Source organism: Rhododendron vialii, chromosome 7a, assembly GCF_030253575.1.
Source record: "Rhododendron vialii isolate Sample 1 chromosome 7a, ASM3025357v1".
Lineage (NCBI taxonomy): Eukaryota > Viridiplantae > Streptophyta > Magnoliopsida > Ericales > Ericaceae > Rhododendron > Rhododendron vialii.
Genome location: NC_080563.1, coordinates 20,456,501 through 20,475,988, shown reverse-complemented (window position 1 = coordinate 20,475,988; position 19,488 = coordinate 20,456,501). Strand labels below are relative to the sequence as shown.

The 19,488-nt window shown below is 36.3% G+C and overlaps 1 protein-coding gene across 1 annotated transcript; it reads right to left on the bottom strand.

Annotated features, from left to right (window-relative positions):
- Positions 1-8,355: 8,355 nt before the first annotated feature.
- LOC131333222 (uncharacterized) lies at positions 8,356-18,951 on the bottom strand. The gene is made up of 4 exons (XM_058367639.1): positions 17,909-18,951; positions 17,421-17,526; positions 16,974-17,067; positions 8,356-8,633 (listed from the first exon to the last, which is right to left on the bottom strand). The coding sequence occupies exons 1-4, from the start codon at positions 18,042-18,044 to the stop codon at positions 8,487-8,489; spliced, it is 483 nt and encodes a 160-aa protein (XP_058223622.1). The 5' UTR covers positions 18,045-18,951; the 3' UTR covers positions 8,356-8,486.
- Between the last annotated feature and the right edge of the window lie 537 nt (positions 18,952-19,488).

The following is a 19,488-nucleotide window of genomic DNA, read 5'->3' as shown; positions in this document are numbered from 1 at the left end:
GATGCTAATAGTGAGCATTGGAAGTCAAAATTTGTTGATGGTTTACCTTATTTCTTTGCAGAGAAAATAAGAAAAAAATTGCGAGACCAAAATAATGGTTTAACTATTGATTATGATAGAAATACTTATGGACAACTTATATCCATAATTATCCAGGAAGGATTGACTTTGTGTAATGACATAAAGTTGCATAACCAATTGAAAAAACAAAACCTAACTGGAAAACAGGAGTTAGGACAATTTTGTGACCAGTTTGGTTATGATTTACCCCAATATCAAAAACCTCAAAAGAATGTAGTAACAATACTACTCGAAAATATTCTAAAAAGAAGTACGGTAAAAAGAAACAGAAGGATAAGAATGAGCAATCAAGCTCAAAATCTACTACTGCTAAAAAGCAAAAAAATAAAAAGAGTGATAAGAGGATCACTGCCAAATGTTTTAAATGTGGCAAAATAGGTCACTATGCCAATAGATGCAAAACTAAAAAGAAATTAGAAGAACTTCAATTAGATGAAGGGTTAAGACAAACCCTTTACAAACTTTTCATTGATTCTAGTGATTCTGATTCAGAAGATCAAATAAATGATCTCTCTGAAAATGAAGATACTTCTTCTACTTCAGAGGAGGAAGAAATCACTAATAATTGTAGCTGTAATGAGATTGAGTGTTCAACTTCTGATGATTATTGGAAGGCAATAGTTGAAATGAATGGTCTCAGTATTAATGTTCTTACTGAGAAACAGCAAGGTCTTTTAGAGATTATTGATCAAGTAGAAGATCCTCAACTTAAAATGAGAATCATAGAAACTTGTATGTCTTCAATGAAAGAAGAAGAGGAAGAAAAACCCCAACTTCCTAATGAAAATTACAGTTTAAAAATTGTTCTTGACAGATTAGAGCAGGTTGATAATTTTAAACCCGTTACTATTCCTGAATTAAAGAATGAGATAAACACTCTGAAAGCAGAAATTAAGTTGTTAAAAACTTTTCAAAATAAGGCTGCTCAAGAATTTTATGATATAAAGACAAGATAGTCTTAGAAAATAGGGGCGAATCAAGCAAAGTGGATGATTTGGCCTATTTGAATTCTATAAATATGGTGGTTTACCAAAAATGGCACATAAAAGTTAATTTGGTGATCCATAAAGAATATATAATCAACAATATAATAGCACTAGTTGATAGTGGAGCCGACATGAATTGTGTTCAAGAAGGAATAATTCCGACCCAATATTTTGAGAAAACTTCTCAAAGCCTCACTAATGCTAGTGGAGCAAAAATGATAATCAAATACAAACTTAATAAAGTTTACATCTGTAATAAAGGTGTTTGCTTAGAAACAACTTTTCTTTGTATAAGAAATCTTCAACAGGAGTTAATCCTTGGAACTCCTTTCTTGGCAATGTTGTTGCCAATGAAGACCAGTACTGCTGGAATATCTGCCCAGGTAAATGGTCATGAAATATTTTTTGAATTTGTCACTCCACCTGTTTATAAAGAAATTAATGATATTATGAGAAAATTTTCTCATAAAGATAAACAGATAAATTTTCTTAAAAAAGAAATTCAAATAATGAATATTGAAGAAATGCTCCAGACACCGATTTTGAAAGGAAAATTTTCTCAAATAGAGAATAATTTCAAACAAGAAATATGTAGTGATATCCCTAATGCTTTCTGGGATAGGAAAAAATATATTGTTTCATTACCTTATGAGAAGGGTTTTAATGAAAAAAGAATTCCTACAAAAACTAGGCCTTCTCAAATGAAACAAGAATATTTGAAATTATATCAAAATGAGATTGACAATTTGCTCAAAAAGCAGTTAATTAAAAAAAGCTATTCTCTTTGGAGTTGCACAGCCTTTTACGTCAATAAAAATGCCGAGAAGGAACGAGGTGTTCCTAGATTGGTTATTAATTATAAACCATTAAATGAAGTTTTAATGTGGATTAGGTATCCCATTCCTAATAAAAAAGACATGTTGGATCGACTGAATAAAGCAGTTATCTTTTCCAAATTTGACTTAAAATCTGGATACTGGCAGATTCAAATACAAGAATCTGATCGTTATAAGACAGCCTTTGCTGTTCCTTTTGGTCATTATGAATGGAATGTAATGCCTTTTGGTCTGAAGAATGCACCTTCAGAATTTCAAAATATTATGAATGATATTTTTTATCCATATGCTGATTTTGCTATTTGTTACATTGATGATGTTCTAATATTTTCTGAGAACATTGACCAGCATGTTAAACATCTTAGAGTTTTCAAAGATGTAATTAAAAGAAATGGATTGGTTGTTTCTGCTCCTAAGATGAAATTATTTCAAACTAAGGTTAGATTCTTATGACACAATATTCACCAAGGGAAGATTATCCCTATTGATAGAAGTATAGAATTTGCTTCTAAATTTCCAGATGAAATTAAGGATAAAACTCAATTACAGAGATTTCTTGGAAGTCTTAATTATATAGGAGACCATTATAAAGAACTTGCACAGGATTCTGCACCTCTATATGAAAGACTTAAGAAGAATCCTCCTCCTTGGTCTGAACAGCATACTATAGCTGTTCGAAAAATTAAATTAAAAGCAAAACAATTACCTTGCTTAGCAATCGCTAATCCAGAATGGAAGAAAATTGTTGAGACAGATGCCTCAAATATGGGATACGGAGGTATATAGAAACAATACAATATCAATTCTAATAAAGAGGAATTAGTGAGATTTACTTCTGGTTTGTTTAAAAATGCTCAAACTAATTACAGTACTATAAAGAAAGAAATTCTTTCTATTATTAAATGCATAAATAAATTTCAAGATGATTTGCTAAATCAACAATTTTTATTACGTGTTGATTGCAGTGCAGCTAAGCAGGTTTTAAAACAGGATATTAAAAACCTTGCTTCAAAGCAAATTTTTGCTAGATGGCAGTCGGAATTATCGGCCTTTGATTTTGATATTGAATATATGAAAGGAGAAAATAATTCTCTACCTGATTTTCTCACCCGTGAATTTTTGCAGGGATGAATCATAATAATTTTGTTCAACAAAGAACAATTTTCCAACAATGGTTAAAATTGAAAAGGGCTGTTTTCAATACTCATATTGAAATGATAATATTTAAATGGCCTCAAACTCGCCATAATTTGATGCGATGGATTCATGCCAGAGAAGCACTGCTTCGGCATTATTGTCAATATGGAATTGAGGATGAAGATCAAGACTGGGATGTAGAGTGTCTCCAGTTATCAATACAAAGACTTCAAATGAAGTTAACAATCTTGTCCACTGCTTAATTTTGCAGATGAACAGACCACCAGATAGAGGACGTGGTCGAGGGAATTCTTCTCGTGGCAGGGGTCGTCCAAGGGTGACCCAAGCAGATGCAAAGGCCTACTTGAAGGCTAAACAATTACAATTTCCATCCTTACAGGAGGCCAATTCAGCCTCAGTCTCAAATTCATCACCTTCAATGGCGGAGGTTGTTCAATCCGAAGAAGTTTTCAAAACCTCAGAATTAACTGAAACAATTATGATCCTGGAATCCCAGGATGAACAATGGAAGGATGATCCGTGGGAAATAAAGTCCCGATATATGGATATAATGAGCTATCCAGTTCTTGAAGGTAAATATCGGTCTTTTTATGAGGCAATGTTGATCCAATCAGGATCTGTGGAGTTTACTCATACTTTTGAGAAGGTAGGCCAAAAGAATGGGCCTATAAGTTATAGCAAAGCCATAATAAAGATGGTTATTCCAGTACATAAATGGAGAATTCACCCACAAAGGGCAAAATCTTTGTCCATAAAAAATGAGCATGGAATGTCGACAGTCCAATATAATTATTGGGATTATATTGAGGCTTGGACAAAAGTTTTTTATTACCAGAATCCAAAGAGGAAACATTCATGGTTTTTTAAAATATGCCCACAAGCTATTGGGCACTATGAGTTTCCAAATTGGTTTATTTCTTGGTGGAATAAATTTGGACCACAGCCAAATTATTTGCCTCAAGAGTTACAAAAAGAAATGGAGTCCTTTATGAATTTACAGTCTCAATTATGGGGACCCAATATTCCGGAAGGAAAATTATTCCTTCAAGCCATGGCAACCTGTGGAACACCGTGGATCTGGCGATGGGATATTCAAGTCGCCTCAGATAAATTTGGCTTTCCAATATTGGAAAGATTCTTTCAGCACAAATGGTGGAAAGGGCTTCAAATGGATGAGCAAATGCTGACAATTAAGTTGAAAAACCAAGAATTGGCAAAACAGGTCCAACAAAGGGAGAAACCTTCAATCAAAAATCCCTTCTTGGAAATTTCTGCTCAATTAAAAAAGAAAAATCCATTATTAACTGATGATGAAATTGTAGTCAAGACAATGGAGTTTATGAAGGACCAATTTTTACAATCTGTTAATCAAGTCACAGATGATGCGTCCATGACATCAGCTACAAGCAATGAAGCTGACAATAATCCTTTCACTTGCCTTGCTGGTGAATCTCAAGACCCTTATGAGGAAGATCAGAATGAGCCCACATTAGGAGACTTTTGGGACAGTATGGTTGAAATTATGGCAACACAGTCACGAAAAGGCAAAGAAAAGCGGGATCAATAATGGATGCCTTTACTTAAAGTCTGGATAATGGGAGCTTTGATTTCAAAGTTCCAACAGAAGAACTCAATTATAGAGTATTTTCTAGTGCACTCAATAATAGAGTGGTTTTTGCTTTCGGTGGAGATTTTTGTGCAATGGGGCCCAGTTTGTGTACTCGGCAATTATATCCACAGTTTTATTTTACTGTTTGTTGTCCTGTAGAGTCCTCTATATAAAGGACGCGTCTTTCTTTTGTTAGACAGGTTTTTGGTTTTGCCCTCTCTCACTAAAAACCAAGCTCTCTGTCTCCCTCTCCCTCTTGTAATATTTGCAGTCTCTTTCCCTTAATAAAAGGTTAGTTCTTTTCCGATCCTTTCTAAATTACAATTCGTAACTGCCACTCCAGCCTTCCCCACCCTTTCCTAATAGTGGTGGGCCCTATATAAGGATCTAGGTTTATAGTTTGTACTCCCTCCGTCCATTTTTAAGTGTCTTGTTTCGTAATTTCAACTTATTAAAAAGACATCATCATTATACATTTCACATCATTTTTTCCTCTACTTTTCCTACCTACCCATCATCATTACATTTTACTCACTAACTTTTCAAAATGAAATCTATTTTTAGGGATAAAATAGACAATGCACCAACTTTTACCCACTAACTTTATAAAATGGACACTTATTAAGGGACAGCCCAAAATAGAATACTGGACTTTAAATAAGAGACGGAGGAAGATAAGGCTATTGTGGAAAATATCAATTTTATTTGGATGTGAAATGAAAATGAGTGGTAACTTACAAAATTTACATGGTCAAATCTTATTTCCCTGAAAAAAATAAAAAATAACCCAATAACTATTTTAAATGTCTTATTTTTTTTTATAAATTTATCAAGATGTGGAAATGAATTCCAACTTCTTTTGATTTTTTTAGTTTAATTCTAGTGTTCAAAAATACACATTAGCACAATTTTTCAAACACAATGAAAAACAAATTTTGGAGAGTGGTTATTAAAAATAGACTGCCGAAATCATTTTCCCACACTTAATTGTAATCTTATCCAACTCCCGCTTTTGAAATGTATGATCTCAATGTCAAGGGTTGCTGAGAGGAGAAGATGATTGCGTGGGTTCACATATATTGGTTCTCAATTAGCCACTAATTAATTGATAAATATTGGTGAATTTGGGTTCTTAATCCTATGGGAAACTTCCTCGGTAAAATGATGAGAAACTAATTTAACTTTCTAAATTGTTATAAATGAGTATATGAGGAAAGTAATAATATACCGATCATAAATTCCAGAAGCGGGAGGACGAAACAATCAGAATTGCGTAGAATTTTAAATTATGCGGGAGGGAATTTTTTATGAATATCAAAAGCCTCCAAACTACTACCAATGTTGAAAATGAGTTGTAAATCAATCCTATTGTTTGTATTTGAGGTATATATTTAAATTTACAGTCAATTGAGATATTAGTATGATTTTAACTAACAAACAATTCACAAGAAGTTTGGATTTCCATTCCACATCATGTATACGTAGGCAAAGGCTTTCTTAAATAGTTAAGGTGTTGTTATGTTATCTTTTATTTCGAAGAACATAATGTTAATATGAGACTTTACTTTTTTATTACAAAAATTTACTTAATCGTATTTGAATAAAAAAAATCGCTCTAGCCTAATTTTCTATTGAAACATGCTCAAAAAAAAAAAAAATCCTATTAATATCCGCCTCTTCCAACAAACTCTACCTAAGAATTTTTTTAGAGCCATCGCCTACAGTATTCGCAACTCAAGCCCTGCACCACTCTTTCCACCCCAAAAATGAAATGACTAAGCAAAGGGCAGCATGGCAGTTGAACGGTTAGGAAGACTTGATGTGGCGGCTAATGGAATTTTAGAAAATTTTGGGTTCGTTACATATTACGAGATATTAGGATTAGACAAAAAATTTGATTGGTGTGGGGAGAACCTTCGAGCTAGAAAAAATGAAATTGAGTTAAAATAGAGTCAAATTTTCAGAAATTTCTGTTAAGATACTTATTAAAATTCTATTTTTATTTCTGTATTGCAAAATGGGTAGTTACTAATTTTTTTGAGTCTTGTGTATGTAATAAAAGTGTAATTAAACAAAAATATCAAGGCCTTAATACAATACAAGTAATAGATAAGAGGTGCTTGGTGTCCTTCTCCATCTGACAAAAGTACTTTGATAAGAGGTGCTTGGTGCCATATCTTACTTGGCTGTCCGTGGCAATACGACCGCGATAATCTTTATGATGGAAAAAGGATTACAATAGAGGTTATGGTACAATTCACTCTACCTATTCATTTTTGGAATTTTTCCCTATTCATGGTTGTGTATTCAAGGCCCCGAATTCACTGCAAATTGATTGCAATTACATGGAACAATTACCTAATACTGCCGTAATTCAAATCGAGGACCAATATCTTTCAGCTCAATTGATTTAGGCCATGCTTTCATGTTTCAACAATTTTCGGTGCCTTTCATAATGAGCAAAGTCCACTTTGACCCCCTGTGGTTATCGTTATGTGCGGATACCCCCCTCATGGTTTAAAACTGACCACATAACCTACCTGTGATTTTTAAAATGTGCAGATAGACCCCATACCGTCATGTTTTCCATTCATATTAACGGACTCAACATTAAAAGACCGATATACCCTCATCATGTCTCTTGCTTCTTCTTCTTTTTTAAATCTAACCATACCCTCCCCTATACCAAAAATTGAATCAAAACCGTTGATATTGTAAATTTTGACGAGTACTACATCTATGCTAAAATTCAAGTCAATCAAAAAAATAAAAAGCTCATGGTCGAATCGATTTTGTTATGAAATTAAAATTTCAAATTTGAATTTACTAAAAATTAGATCACTGGGTTATTGATGCCTGATCAAAATGATTTTTTACAGAGATACTCTATTCTTTATTTAATATATTATGAACGACTCATATTACATTTTAGAGGTGTGTGAAATACACCTCCGTTAATTTGGATGGAAAACATGACGGCAGAGGGTCTATCCGCACAATTTCAAAACCACAGGTAAGTTATGTGGTCAGTTTTAAACCATGAGGGGAGTATCCGCACATGGCGATAACCAGGGGGTGAAAGTGGACTTTGCCCTTTTATAATCTAGGTTTATTGCCATAATATTTTTTATATGCAATATGAATCTTATTTGAAATATCTGAATTAAGCTAAGGAAGGACCATCGGAGGTGAAATGCAAAAATAACTCACAGCTAAAATTAGAGGAAAGCAATTTCTTCCCGTTAGCGAGGAGTCCATTCCTAAACATTCCAGAATAACTTAGCCGCCCCATCCTGTTGGTCAGCTAAGCTCGGGTCAAACACTTCGTGATCGTACCCTTTGTTCGGCAATCATGTCGAGCACACACTGTGCATAACGATGAACAACGAGTCACTTTCTTAACCTTGAAGGATAAGGTAGCTACAAAATCCCATTGTTCTACGTTATTTGCTTCCACGAAACTTCTCAAGGGAAGTGATGAATCCAATGGTGTTGTAGTGTTGATTTCTACAATGAGTTGGGTATGATGGATGTTCCCAAAACCACCACCAAGCTCTTGAAGGCAGATGATATTGTGTTTGCTCAAGAGTTGACAATGAAGGATGAGTTTAGGAATGACTTTGAAGATTTACCTATCTATGATGAGTATCTTGATGACGACGAAGAGTATGTTGAACAAGTGGTCAAGAAAGCCATAGAAGTGCATTGGATTCATATTCAAAGTATGAGATTGTGGAAGATCCACCAAGCCTTGAAGACCTTGTAGAGCCAAAGGGTGTGAATTTGTAACAACCCGGATCCTCAAGCACCACGATATTAAAAAGACCACCATCTGTCTTTTGTTCCAAAAAAAAAAACTTTACAATTTACAACTATCTCTAAAATAAATAAACAACACCCACTCTCGCAGCAACTCAGATAAGCTCGCACCACCGGCACCTGGCCCGTTAACCAACCTGTAAGCTGGAGTCCAAAGGACCCCAGAAGTGTGTGAGATATAATAACGTGTACAATATCAACACCAAATTAACTACACGACACCAATCACCACATATAACACCAACCACGAATATAACACATTTCACATAAATGGAACCACATATCCAGTCCTCGGTATATGACGGGTGACGTACCACCTCACTAGCCTCACCACAGCCCATTGGCCAACATGTCTTTGGCATAGCTTATTAGCCTAGTCACCCCGTCACATACCAAACAGTTCCACGACATACAGTCACCGCACATAGCACAACCAACAAGAACCCAACATTAATATTGTACGAGAAATATGTATCTCACACTCACGTCTTGGCTCAATCGGATATCACCTCATCTATGGATTCTCAACAAAAGCCATGGCCTTGAACTTGTTTTGCTATAAACCCACGCATTGCCTCCCTTATGTTTCCTTTCTCTAAAGCTTTCTACAGTGGGGAAGTCTTGCTCATAAATCTAGCTATTTAAACCAAGTCCAAGTGTACAAATTATGTCCTATTAAAACCACGTGTACAAGCCAAGAAATGACCAGGTTTTAAGTCATTTTATTAGCGCTATGTCCAGCCTACACGTTGCCACACACATGCACATATACTACAAGTTTTGAAATTTATCTTTATCTCATTAAAAGAATTCCAGTCAAAGTTATTTGATTCCTCTAATATACAAAATGTATTTTATGGGTGTTACAGAATTGTTTTCAAGTTTTGCCTTCCACATGGCCCCTGATGCATGATATACAAGTTTGTGAAGAATTGGTGACCAAACTTGTAACATCCCACATCAAAAAGGTTAAAATGAATTAATTGGTATATAAGGATTCGTGAGCAACAACTATATAAATTGAAGTTAACGTTTTGAGCCACATGATTAGGCTAAGCATAAGTAGGTCAGTTGGCGCGAATCGTTACAGGTGGTATCAAAGCTTGTACCAACCAGAAGTGTGAGGCGGGTCCAGCAAGGAGAAGTGCTTAGGTGGGCCCGACAAGCGAGGAGCTTGTGGTGCTTGTCGTGGGTCCCACATGAGATGAGCCTAAGGAACTTGACGTGCTTAAGCGGGTACTTGTTTCACATCACTTGGTGGGTGGAAGTGATGGATCTTAAGGCGCAACGAGGACGTTACAATCGTAAGTGGGAGAGATTGTAACATCTCACATCGAAAAGGTTGAAAAGAATTAATTGGTATATAAGGATTCGTCAGCAGCTACTGTATAACTTGATATTAACCTTTTAGCCATGTGGTTAGGCTAAAAGTAAGCAGGTCAGCTGGCACTAGTTGTTATAAAACTAGGCTTCACGAGCCAACTTGAAGATCCCTTGGGAATGGCTTCGATTTTTTAAACAAGTTGAATTGCTCCGATTTTTAGCGTGGTACTCCGAACTATGAGATCCGCATTTAAGGACCTCATTTAAGGTCCTTATTAGACGGAGACTGTTTCCCCATATATATGGGGGCCGATTCGCTAATACGAATTTTGACATCTTTCGTTTTTAGAGTCCCAGCAAATGATCAGAGCCGTTCAATGTGTTTAAAACATATTTTTAAGAACTCCTGTTCAAATTAGCTCATTTTGATATTGGTAAGGCCTTGATCGGCTCATTCAATTTTATCCTGTCAAATTATTGGTAAGGCCTTGAATCAGTTCATTCAATTTTATCCTGTCAAATTTGACAAGAATCAACTAAATGAGCCGATCAAGACCTTACCGACATCAGAATGAGCTGATTTCTTTAAGAAACTCTTAAAAACATGTTTTAAATATATTGAACAGCTCTAATCATTTGCTGGCAACGTTAAAAAAAAGGTTACAAGTAATCTTACCCTACGAAAATCCCAAAACCAGGTAAAAACCACAAGAAGGAATCAAACTATAACTGACTTGTGCGGTTACAAGTAATCTTACTCTACGATTCTGAATCCTCACAAATCGCCCTATGAACTATTTGCCGACTCTTCGTTCACCACACCCAGCATTTTATTGTTGCTCCTTGACTCCTCAAGCCTTCCACAAACCTTCGAAAATCCACCGAAGAACGACTCTAAGTTTGTTGAAATTGTTTACACCCATTTTTGGCCGAAAAATCAGAAGGCCGATTGGTCGGTTCAAAGACGGCCCTCGCTGAAAATTTCAGGCTTGGGAAGGATTTGAAAGTCGGCTACCGGTGGTATTGGGCCGAAATGTCACTCCAATAAAAATCAGGCTTGGCCCGACTCTTAGAAAAGATGAGGCCCTTCAGTAGGTCCAAATCAGTTAAAGGCCCAAGGCCTGAATCAGTCAACTTATCTCGTCCAGGCCCAACCTAAAAGCATGTCACTACAATAAGGCAAGGCCTTCGAGATCAAACCCAAATCAGTAAAGGCCTTGGTTTTCTCACCAGGCTTAAGCTCATAAGGCTTACAATGGGCAAAGGCCCATTATTCACCTATGAGTTCATGTCCAAGTACGAAAAGGGCCCACCGTTTTAACAGCTTCGTTTAAAGCCTTGAATAAGTAAGAAAAAGGCCTTAAAACTGCTCACAAGCAGCTCAAAGGCCTAGAAGCTGCTCACAAGCAGCTCAAAGGCCTAGAATATTCTTGCTGAGACAGGTCTGGGGAAGCTGCTCACAAACAGCTCAAAGTCTGAACTAGTGGGACCCTGCTTTTTAAAATGATGCAAGGCGCGCAACAGGTGGCACACATGCAACCCATGAAGATACTAGTGCATGACTCTTACAGACCTAAGCAAGCTGCTCACAAGCACCTCACCCAGATTTGCCCGAGCTTTAGGCCCGATTGGATGCCGTATTCGTTGGGTGTATGAGGCAATCCGGGTGTATTGATCCTTGATTGGACAGGTTTTGCACTGTTTGGGATCGATTCTTGTGTTTCTTCATCCCCTTTCTTCGTTAACACAGGCATAGCACCATTTGAGGTACTAATTTTTTGCCACCTCTAGAGGTAGCCATAAATCATCCGGCCTTATACACCTATCTTTTGACCTTTCTACCCTCCCTCATCCATCCTTTTCATCACACGCAGTCACACATGCACACCCAAGATCCGAAGCAAATGGAAGAGAGAGAGAGAGAGAGAGAGAGAGAGAGAGAGAGAGAGAGAGAGAAGACATGCATCGTTATGGTGGATCTATAGCTTCACCATCACCGTCGACTGGTGGTGTATCTATGGTGGAAGTCGACTGGTCGTTGATCCACTGAGAACGGTGGAAGTCTACTGTGGAAATCATGAGGTGTGGATCTGGAAAATGATTGGGTGCAAGTGGGTTTGGTATTGGAATACAGGAGATTGGAAAATGGACGGCTGGATGGAAAATGGAAACAAATGATGGCTATGGCAAATGGAAAAAGTTTTTCAAGTGGGTTTGGTATTGGAATACCGGAGAATGGAAAATGGACAGCTGGATGGAAAATGGAAACAAATGGATGGCTAGGGCAAATGGGAAAAGTTTTTTAAACTAAATAACATTCAAAGTTTTTTTTTTATAATTAGTAAATTAATTAATTTATAGGTAAACTAATTTATTATCGCTTCATTGTCCAAAACTAATTAAATAAATTAGGTTTTGCAATTATATATATTTAATGTAATGCATAATTAAGTTTGGGATGCACAAGGGTAAAAGAGTCATTTGATAGCTTTTTACATCATCCACTCTTCATTATTCCCCCTCTCTAATTCCTCATCTAAACCATCTACTTTTTAATCCCCCCTCCGTAAATGTAACATCAATGTAGATTCTCCCTTCTTAACTAATACCCCTTACTATCGTATCCCCATTTATAAATACTACACCCAAAACTCATACAGCATCCAATCGAGCCCCTCTATAAATAATGCTTTACTTCGTGACAATGGCGAAGCTACTCTATTGGGGTGACATGGCTTGAGGATTGGTTGTTCGGACAAGAGTGTTTTACCGGGCTAGTCCGGAAAGAACTTTTTCTCATAAAAGATTCATTCCACTCTAATTCTATGTAGACTCGCTATGCTTAGTAAAAATAAGAAAAAATTGCAACTCGATAAAGAATAATGGGATACCAAGAAAATACGATTTGTAAATGAAATTCCCAACCAAAAAATAACACTGCTTTTTGGAGCTAACAATCTCCCCTTCTGACACTTCCATGACAAAACACCCAACAAAAATAATATCGTATCCCTAAGTCCTTAATCCACTACAACCACAATTCAAACAAAATCAAGGATTAGATAACAAAAATTTCTTGCTCAATGAAAAAGTATGAGCAAAGATATAGGCAAGAAGAATAATGCATAAACAACGGAAAACAAACAAAAAAAATACATTACCGGAGCAAGAATACTTGGCAATAAGAACAAGAGAAGAGAAATCCATAAACTAGAAAAACCAAGATGCATAAATCATTAGCCATAAATTATAATAGCCAACATCATAGAAGTCTAAACGCCAATATCTAAAAGCCATAAAAAAAATCCAACAATACTAAGTCATAAGAGAGTCAATGAACCATTAATAAACTAAAATAATCTAATGCGCTATAAAGTCCCAGAGGGGGTGAATGGGACAACTAATTAAAAATTAACACAACAAATACAAAGTCGCTGACCAAGTTCCATACCAAGCAATTCAAATCAACAATCAAACTAAATTGCAATAAAGCTAAAGAACAAAAACACGAGATATACGTGGAAACTACTTAGGGCCAACACACCCTAAGCATAAAATCACGGCCTAATCTTCTCAATTTTCCATAAATCAAAAGGTTTAACAAGAAGACTACAAGTTAAGAATTATCAACTTTTACCCCAAGTCACACCTAACTCAATAGTGCACTCGAACAACAACACAAAAACACGAGCAACAAGAACTAGAGAACACATAAAAAGCAATAGGATGTTTTCAAACCTCAAAAGAGGACCAAAAGAAGAAAAACTATCCAACCTCCCCCTCACCAAGAGCCAACACATACAAGAGTACCAAGCATACACAACACTCCCCCTTATCAAATGCCTACAGAAAATGAAAACGCACGCATTCATAAGGCATTACAAATTCTCTAAATGTCATACCCAAGCACAAGGTGAAGATTTTCTTGATAAATAGGCATTCAAACTCAAAGACACCAATGATAACATAGTGCAAAGCATAACAAGAATGTATCATTAAGCAAATCATGCATCAAGAGAATCTCATGCTGTAGACTATCATGGTGAAGAATTCACACAAGTTTGATGAAAGAAGTCAAACCATAAGTCATTTAGACCTAAAGACTTCACGCACAAACCCCATTTCTCATTCTCAAGGACCCAAGAGACACACACCCCTAGGATGGTGCAATAATTAGACCCAAGAGACACACACCCCTAGGATGGTGCAATGATTAGGTAGCAATTCGCCCTTAGTGCAAGTTCACAAAAAGGGGTGCACTAGAGCAACAAAACCCCAATAAGAGAATTACAAATATTTTTCTTGTTTTCTTCTTTTTCTATTGTTTTTGAATTTATTTTTTTTAAAGAAAATGAAAGACAATAAATGAATATCTCACTCTTGTGTGCACAAAGGGAAGCTTTCACACTAATCCCCAGGCGATCACTCGAGTAGAATCAATGGGGGAAAGCATCTAAAGGTAAACATTAAATATTTGGTCAATCTAAGATAAAAACAAGTAGAATTCAACCAAGAATAGAATCAATGACCCTTAGACACCAAAAGGACCAAGCCCCAAGAGAGTGTGTACAAATAGAAGAGTGCACGACATTCAAGCGACACAAAGAAACACTTCATGATATATTCAATATATACAAAGATCCCATGGTCACATGGTTGCAAACTTATCGGCTAATTTGGCATTATACTTCTTAAGCTCATCTAATTCTAGAGATGTATTGGTTATATCTTCCCTAAGGGACATTTTCTCCTTCTCCACTATCTTAAGGCTAGTTTCCAACTCCTTCCTTTTTCCTTGTTTCATAAAGTCTTGATACATTAGGTCATAGGCCTCATGAATGGATTCCCTCTCACATTCTTCTCCTTCAATTTCAACATTTTTAGCAATCTTCACTTCGGCACTAGACTTATCACTCTCAATGCTCTCAAGACTAGAAGAGGAGGAAACGGACAAGAGTTTAGGAGATACGGGTGAGTCAACAGTAGCCACTCGCACGGACGCACTAGAATTCCCTCACCTCCTATTTGAAAACCACTCTCACTATCATCATCCCACATGACCTTAAGACCCTTTTTCATCTTTTCCTTGAGGGTGTTGGCACACTCAGATTGGATATGCCCAAAACCATGGCATTTGTGACATTGGATTCCTAGTGGCTTTCTAGATTTGTCAAACGATGGCCTCTCATCATCATTTCCAAGAATGTTTCTCTTAAGACTAGACGAAGGTTTACAAGACTTACCTAGGTCGTTCTTTCTCCTAAAAAACTTTCTAAATTTCTTAGCAAATTTTGCAAGCTCTACATCACTCAAAATCATCATCTTCACAAGTCTCCGAGGTATCCTCATGGGTGGACTTAAAAGCTATACCGGTGCTAGACTTAGAGGTAGACTTAGAGGGTTTGAAATTGGAGAGGTGGTTCACCTAAACTATGAAAAGTGTGAACAATTTCGGTTAACCTAGAGATGAAGCTATCAAGGTTCTCCTCGTCATGCATCTTAAGTTGCTTGAATTGTGTTGTGCACATTTGAAGCTTAGACACCCTAACCGTCTCTATTCCCTCATGAGATGTACGAAGAATTTCTCAAGCATCTTTGGCCGTGACACAAGAGGAAATGCGAGTAACTTCGATAAATGGAACTTGAAAAAAATATTGACCAAAATCAGAAAGTTAAGGATGAACTATATGCTTGTGTGATTGATTTTTGAGAGATTAGTTAATGAAATTTCTAGTTTGACGATTTCTAAGTAGTGAAAAATATCGAAAGATTACCAGATAAAAATAAAATTCATTTACCAAGAACGAAGTTTTTTTATTAAAAGGTATTGACTTTTTTATGCACTGGGAGAGCAAGACAAACAATTTATTGACAATTGATAAATTAGAATTTTGGCTGGGATTTCCTGTGTTAAAGTTTTTACACCGACAGTTAAGTGATTAATCATTTGAAAGTAAATAAGTAACCTTTCCTTTAAAAGAAAGTGCAAATAGGTAAGCTTGAGATCTTATCATAGATATTATTTTAAAACCATAACCATAGTTAAGTAAAGTATGTTCCATGAGTTAGTATCAACCAATGAGGTGGTGGATAATGTTCACCCACTTTTTAGGTAGATGAACAAAAATGGGCTCGTATCGATTGATATCATGGACAAGAAAAAGGCACCCCCTATATCGTATTGATGCAAACAATAAGGGGTAAATTAAATTAAACTCCCCCTAAACTATGACCTATTTTTGTTGCTCCATGGTGTTTAAACTCGAACACAAAACCCCCTAGTGGTTTTTGGATTGTGATGTCCTGACACCTTCCGTTGGATAGTTTGAATAAAATCTCACAACCATAATACCCTTCAAAATTTTTGATCCAATAAATTAATCTCCAACAAAAAAAGTAATCAGCTTAAAAAACATGGGTTGATTCTCTCTCTCTCTCTCTCTATCTCTCGCCACATATGTACATACATATACACAAATATATACCTATAAATGCACACACGCGCGCGAATATCTTTAAGTTGTTAACAATTGTGGGTTTACTTTTGGGGTTGAAAGGGTGGTTATGGATGGATCATGGATGCTGGTGTGGAATTATGTGTTCAGGATAGATTTTTTCCCATGAGGTTGCTATGGTGTGGAATAAGGCGTTAGTTTTTTTCAGAGTACGTGAGGCGTGACGTGCAAGGCACGTCTATCATGCCCATTGAGGAGAATGATGTTGAATGTTTGTGGAATTGTACAAGTAGTTGAGTCTAGTAAATGTAAGCTGCATAAGTTTGATTAATTGTATGAGTTTGATGACAGGTGATCTATATATATGATTGCAAAAGGGCTAGCATTGAAGTGTTAAGAGAAACCAAAAGTATTTAAGTATTTAGACTGGAAGTTCTACATAGCAAAAGGCTTCCTATCCACTTATGGTTGTAGTTTGCGAGCTCCATGTGCTCGCATGATGCCTAACTGCCCAAAACTATGCACAATCAAAGCAATATACATAATCAACCAAAAAAAAAGAAGTTGCAAATCGAACAAGTAAAATGGATATAAAGACACTGCCAAATATAGCATTTGCACCAAGCAGAAAACAAAAATTGATTGAGTTGAGTATATAATCTATAATAAGTAGGTCAAACTGGACAAAAGCATTCTGGTAAGTTACCTTTTTCTTGCACCTATGATAACGATCCCTTGGTTTGTCATGAGAATGCTCACGAGACTTCTCTCTTCCCCTTCCACGAGATTTTTCCCACTCCCTGCAAGAGTTTTATTCTTCAGTAATCATCTCAAATACTAATATGCAGATACAAGGCAGCAAGAAGATTTTTGTTGAAAATCCATATCCTTCCAAGACACATTGATTTGAAGCATGGATATAAATTGTTCCAATACATTAACCATCTCCCATTAAACTATTACTATCATGCAAACACCAAGATGAGCATTTTAATATGATGTTCTATAGTGGACACTACCCAAATTTTCCTAAAATTAAAGGACCTAATCTCTGCATGGCTCAATCTTGTAGAATTACCCTTTCTTTCCCAAATAAAGTCTAAAGCACTCAAACAAGAATATGAAAGCGCAGAAGTATCAACAGAAATGTTACCGGTATCCCTGCTGCTCATCGTGTACCCCCGGCTCCTCTAGCCGTGATGGTCCTCCAGATTGTTGTATCTCTCTGAACATCAAATGATTGGAACTAGAAATGGTATCTATTAACATATCAGACAAAAGTCACAAATGACAGAACTATTATGGGAAAAGGGGGGAAAAATACAAAACTGGAAACAAATTAAATAACACAGGTTACCAAGTAAACATTCAATGCACTATACTCAAAGGAAGTTTCACAAAACTGAATGATGACCAATGCACGAAATTTAATCAGGAAGTAAAGCCAGTCATATATTATCTGATGATTAGATACGCTTCTATTGATTGAGAGGGACATCCAACACAACCACCTTAAAATAGATGTAAAGAAAATGGTCTATGAAGCTACACAGCCAACCAGGTACAAGCCTATACCTACAAATAATTCCCCAAACGACACTGCAATGCAAATAAGAAGGTAAAGAAAACCAACAAATTTACCTCCCAGAATGCTTTTGATTGAGGTCTTCCTCTCCAACCCTAGGTCCACTGGCAAGTATACAAGGCTGCCATTTTGGAACAGTTCTACCACTTTCAACATCGACAAGCACTCTTCGGTTTTCAAGCTTCTTCCCATTTTATATGTAGCTGAATTACATACATGAACAATCAATCAAACACACCACAATAACGACAGTATCCAAAGATGAACAAACCTTTCATATCACTTGTATGCATATACTCAATGAATGCATAACCTCTAGGTTTATTTGTCTCTTTATCTTTAACCAGTCGAACCTGTTACTCAACAGATAAGATATGAGTCACAACCAAAGGGAGATATTAAATTTTCATCAAAGAAAGGGTATCAGATTGAGATGCCCTTTTACTTGCTGAGAGATTTTTCCTTCAAACAAGGCAAGCATTAATAAAATCCTAAATGGCATGGCAGGCACAATGCCCCATAAACTGTGCTCACCTTAAATTATACAGCTCCCTCAGGCAAGATGCATCACCACCAGTGCTAAAGTCACAGGAAAAACTGATGTATGTGGTCGATTTACCAATCGTTGTACATACCAAACTCCCCTTACCAGGGATTATATATTCTATATCATAATATATTACAAGGGAAAGACTCTACAATAAACACGAAATACCAAAATATCTCCCCAACTGCTGATACGTTTTTGAAAGCCTTTAAAGCCAAAGTAAACTTTTAGTAGCAGGAAATGCATCTAAAACTTGAGTAAAGAGAAGAGATGCTAATACTCCATATGTGTTTTACCTAGTGCAGAACAAAGTTGCCAGTCTCCTTTTGTTGCTCCAAAATAAAGCTAAAAGGCACAATGCATCACTGCTCTTCTCAACTTAAAATTTTCAGCTTGGCCGTGCAGGATGAAGCATCATCTTTGGGGATTGACTTGGTTACATTGGTGGAATTAAGGAACCGAAAATACCAATTGTGGAACAGTGTCCCCTTACCAAGGATATTCTTGTAAGATGAACCTATACTACAACAATGCCTAGAAACTAAAAAGGCACTCAAGTCTGTAGGGCTCCATTCATTTTGGGATTTTGGATTTGTAGGTAATAAGTGTAAAGAGAAATAGAGTAATGATTGAAAATAGGGGTAATGATTGGAGAGAGAGAGAAAAATGAGAGAAATGATTGGAGAGAAATAGGATAATGATTAGAATTCAAAACCCCAAAATGAATGGGGCCTAGGATGTTGAAAAGGGTAAGCAGAGGCAATGAAACTTGTGCAATTGTTCAAAGTTGATTGACACTTCAGTACTAATAAAGAGCAGGGTAATGCTCATTCATTCTCCTTCTAAAACTTGACAGTATCCAAGTGCATGTCAAGCCCTACACATCAAATGACTCAAAATGCAATCAAGTTAGGCAAAAAATAGACCACACAATGAAATATCCCAGTAGCTAAATTTTTCTATTACAGAACAAGAAAACCACTTCTTAGACCAAATAAAATTGAATTTGACAGGTGGGATAATACAAAGACAATCAGCATTCACAAGTTCAAAAATTTTGTTTTCAAATGATATCTAAGAAGTTTAAAT

What these genes read in the sequence shown, in the direction of transcription:
- LOC131333222 (XM_058367639.1), bottom strand. Translation starts at nt 18,044, where the DNA reads ATGGGAAGAAGCTTGAAAACCGAAGAGTGCTTGTCGATGTTGAAAGTG. An exon ending in GATGAGCAGCAGGGATACCG is followed by an intron (nt 17,068 to 17,420) that starts GTAACATTTCTG and finishes AAACTCTTGCAG; the next exon opens with GGAGTGGGAAAAATCTCGTG. An exon ending in ATCATAGGTGCAAGAAAAAG is followed by an intron (nt 8,634 to 16,973) that starts GTAACTTACCAG and finishes TTTGGACTCCAG; the next exon opens with CTTACAGGTTGGTTAACGGG.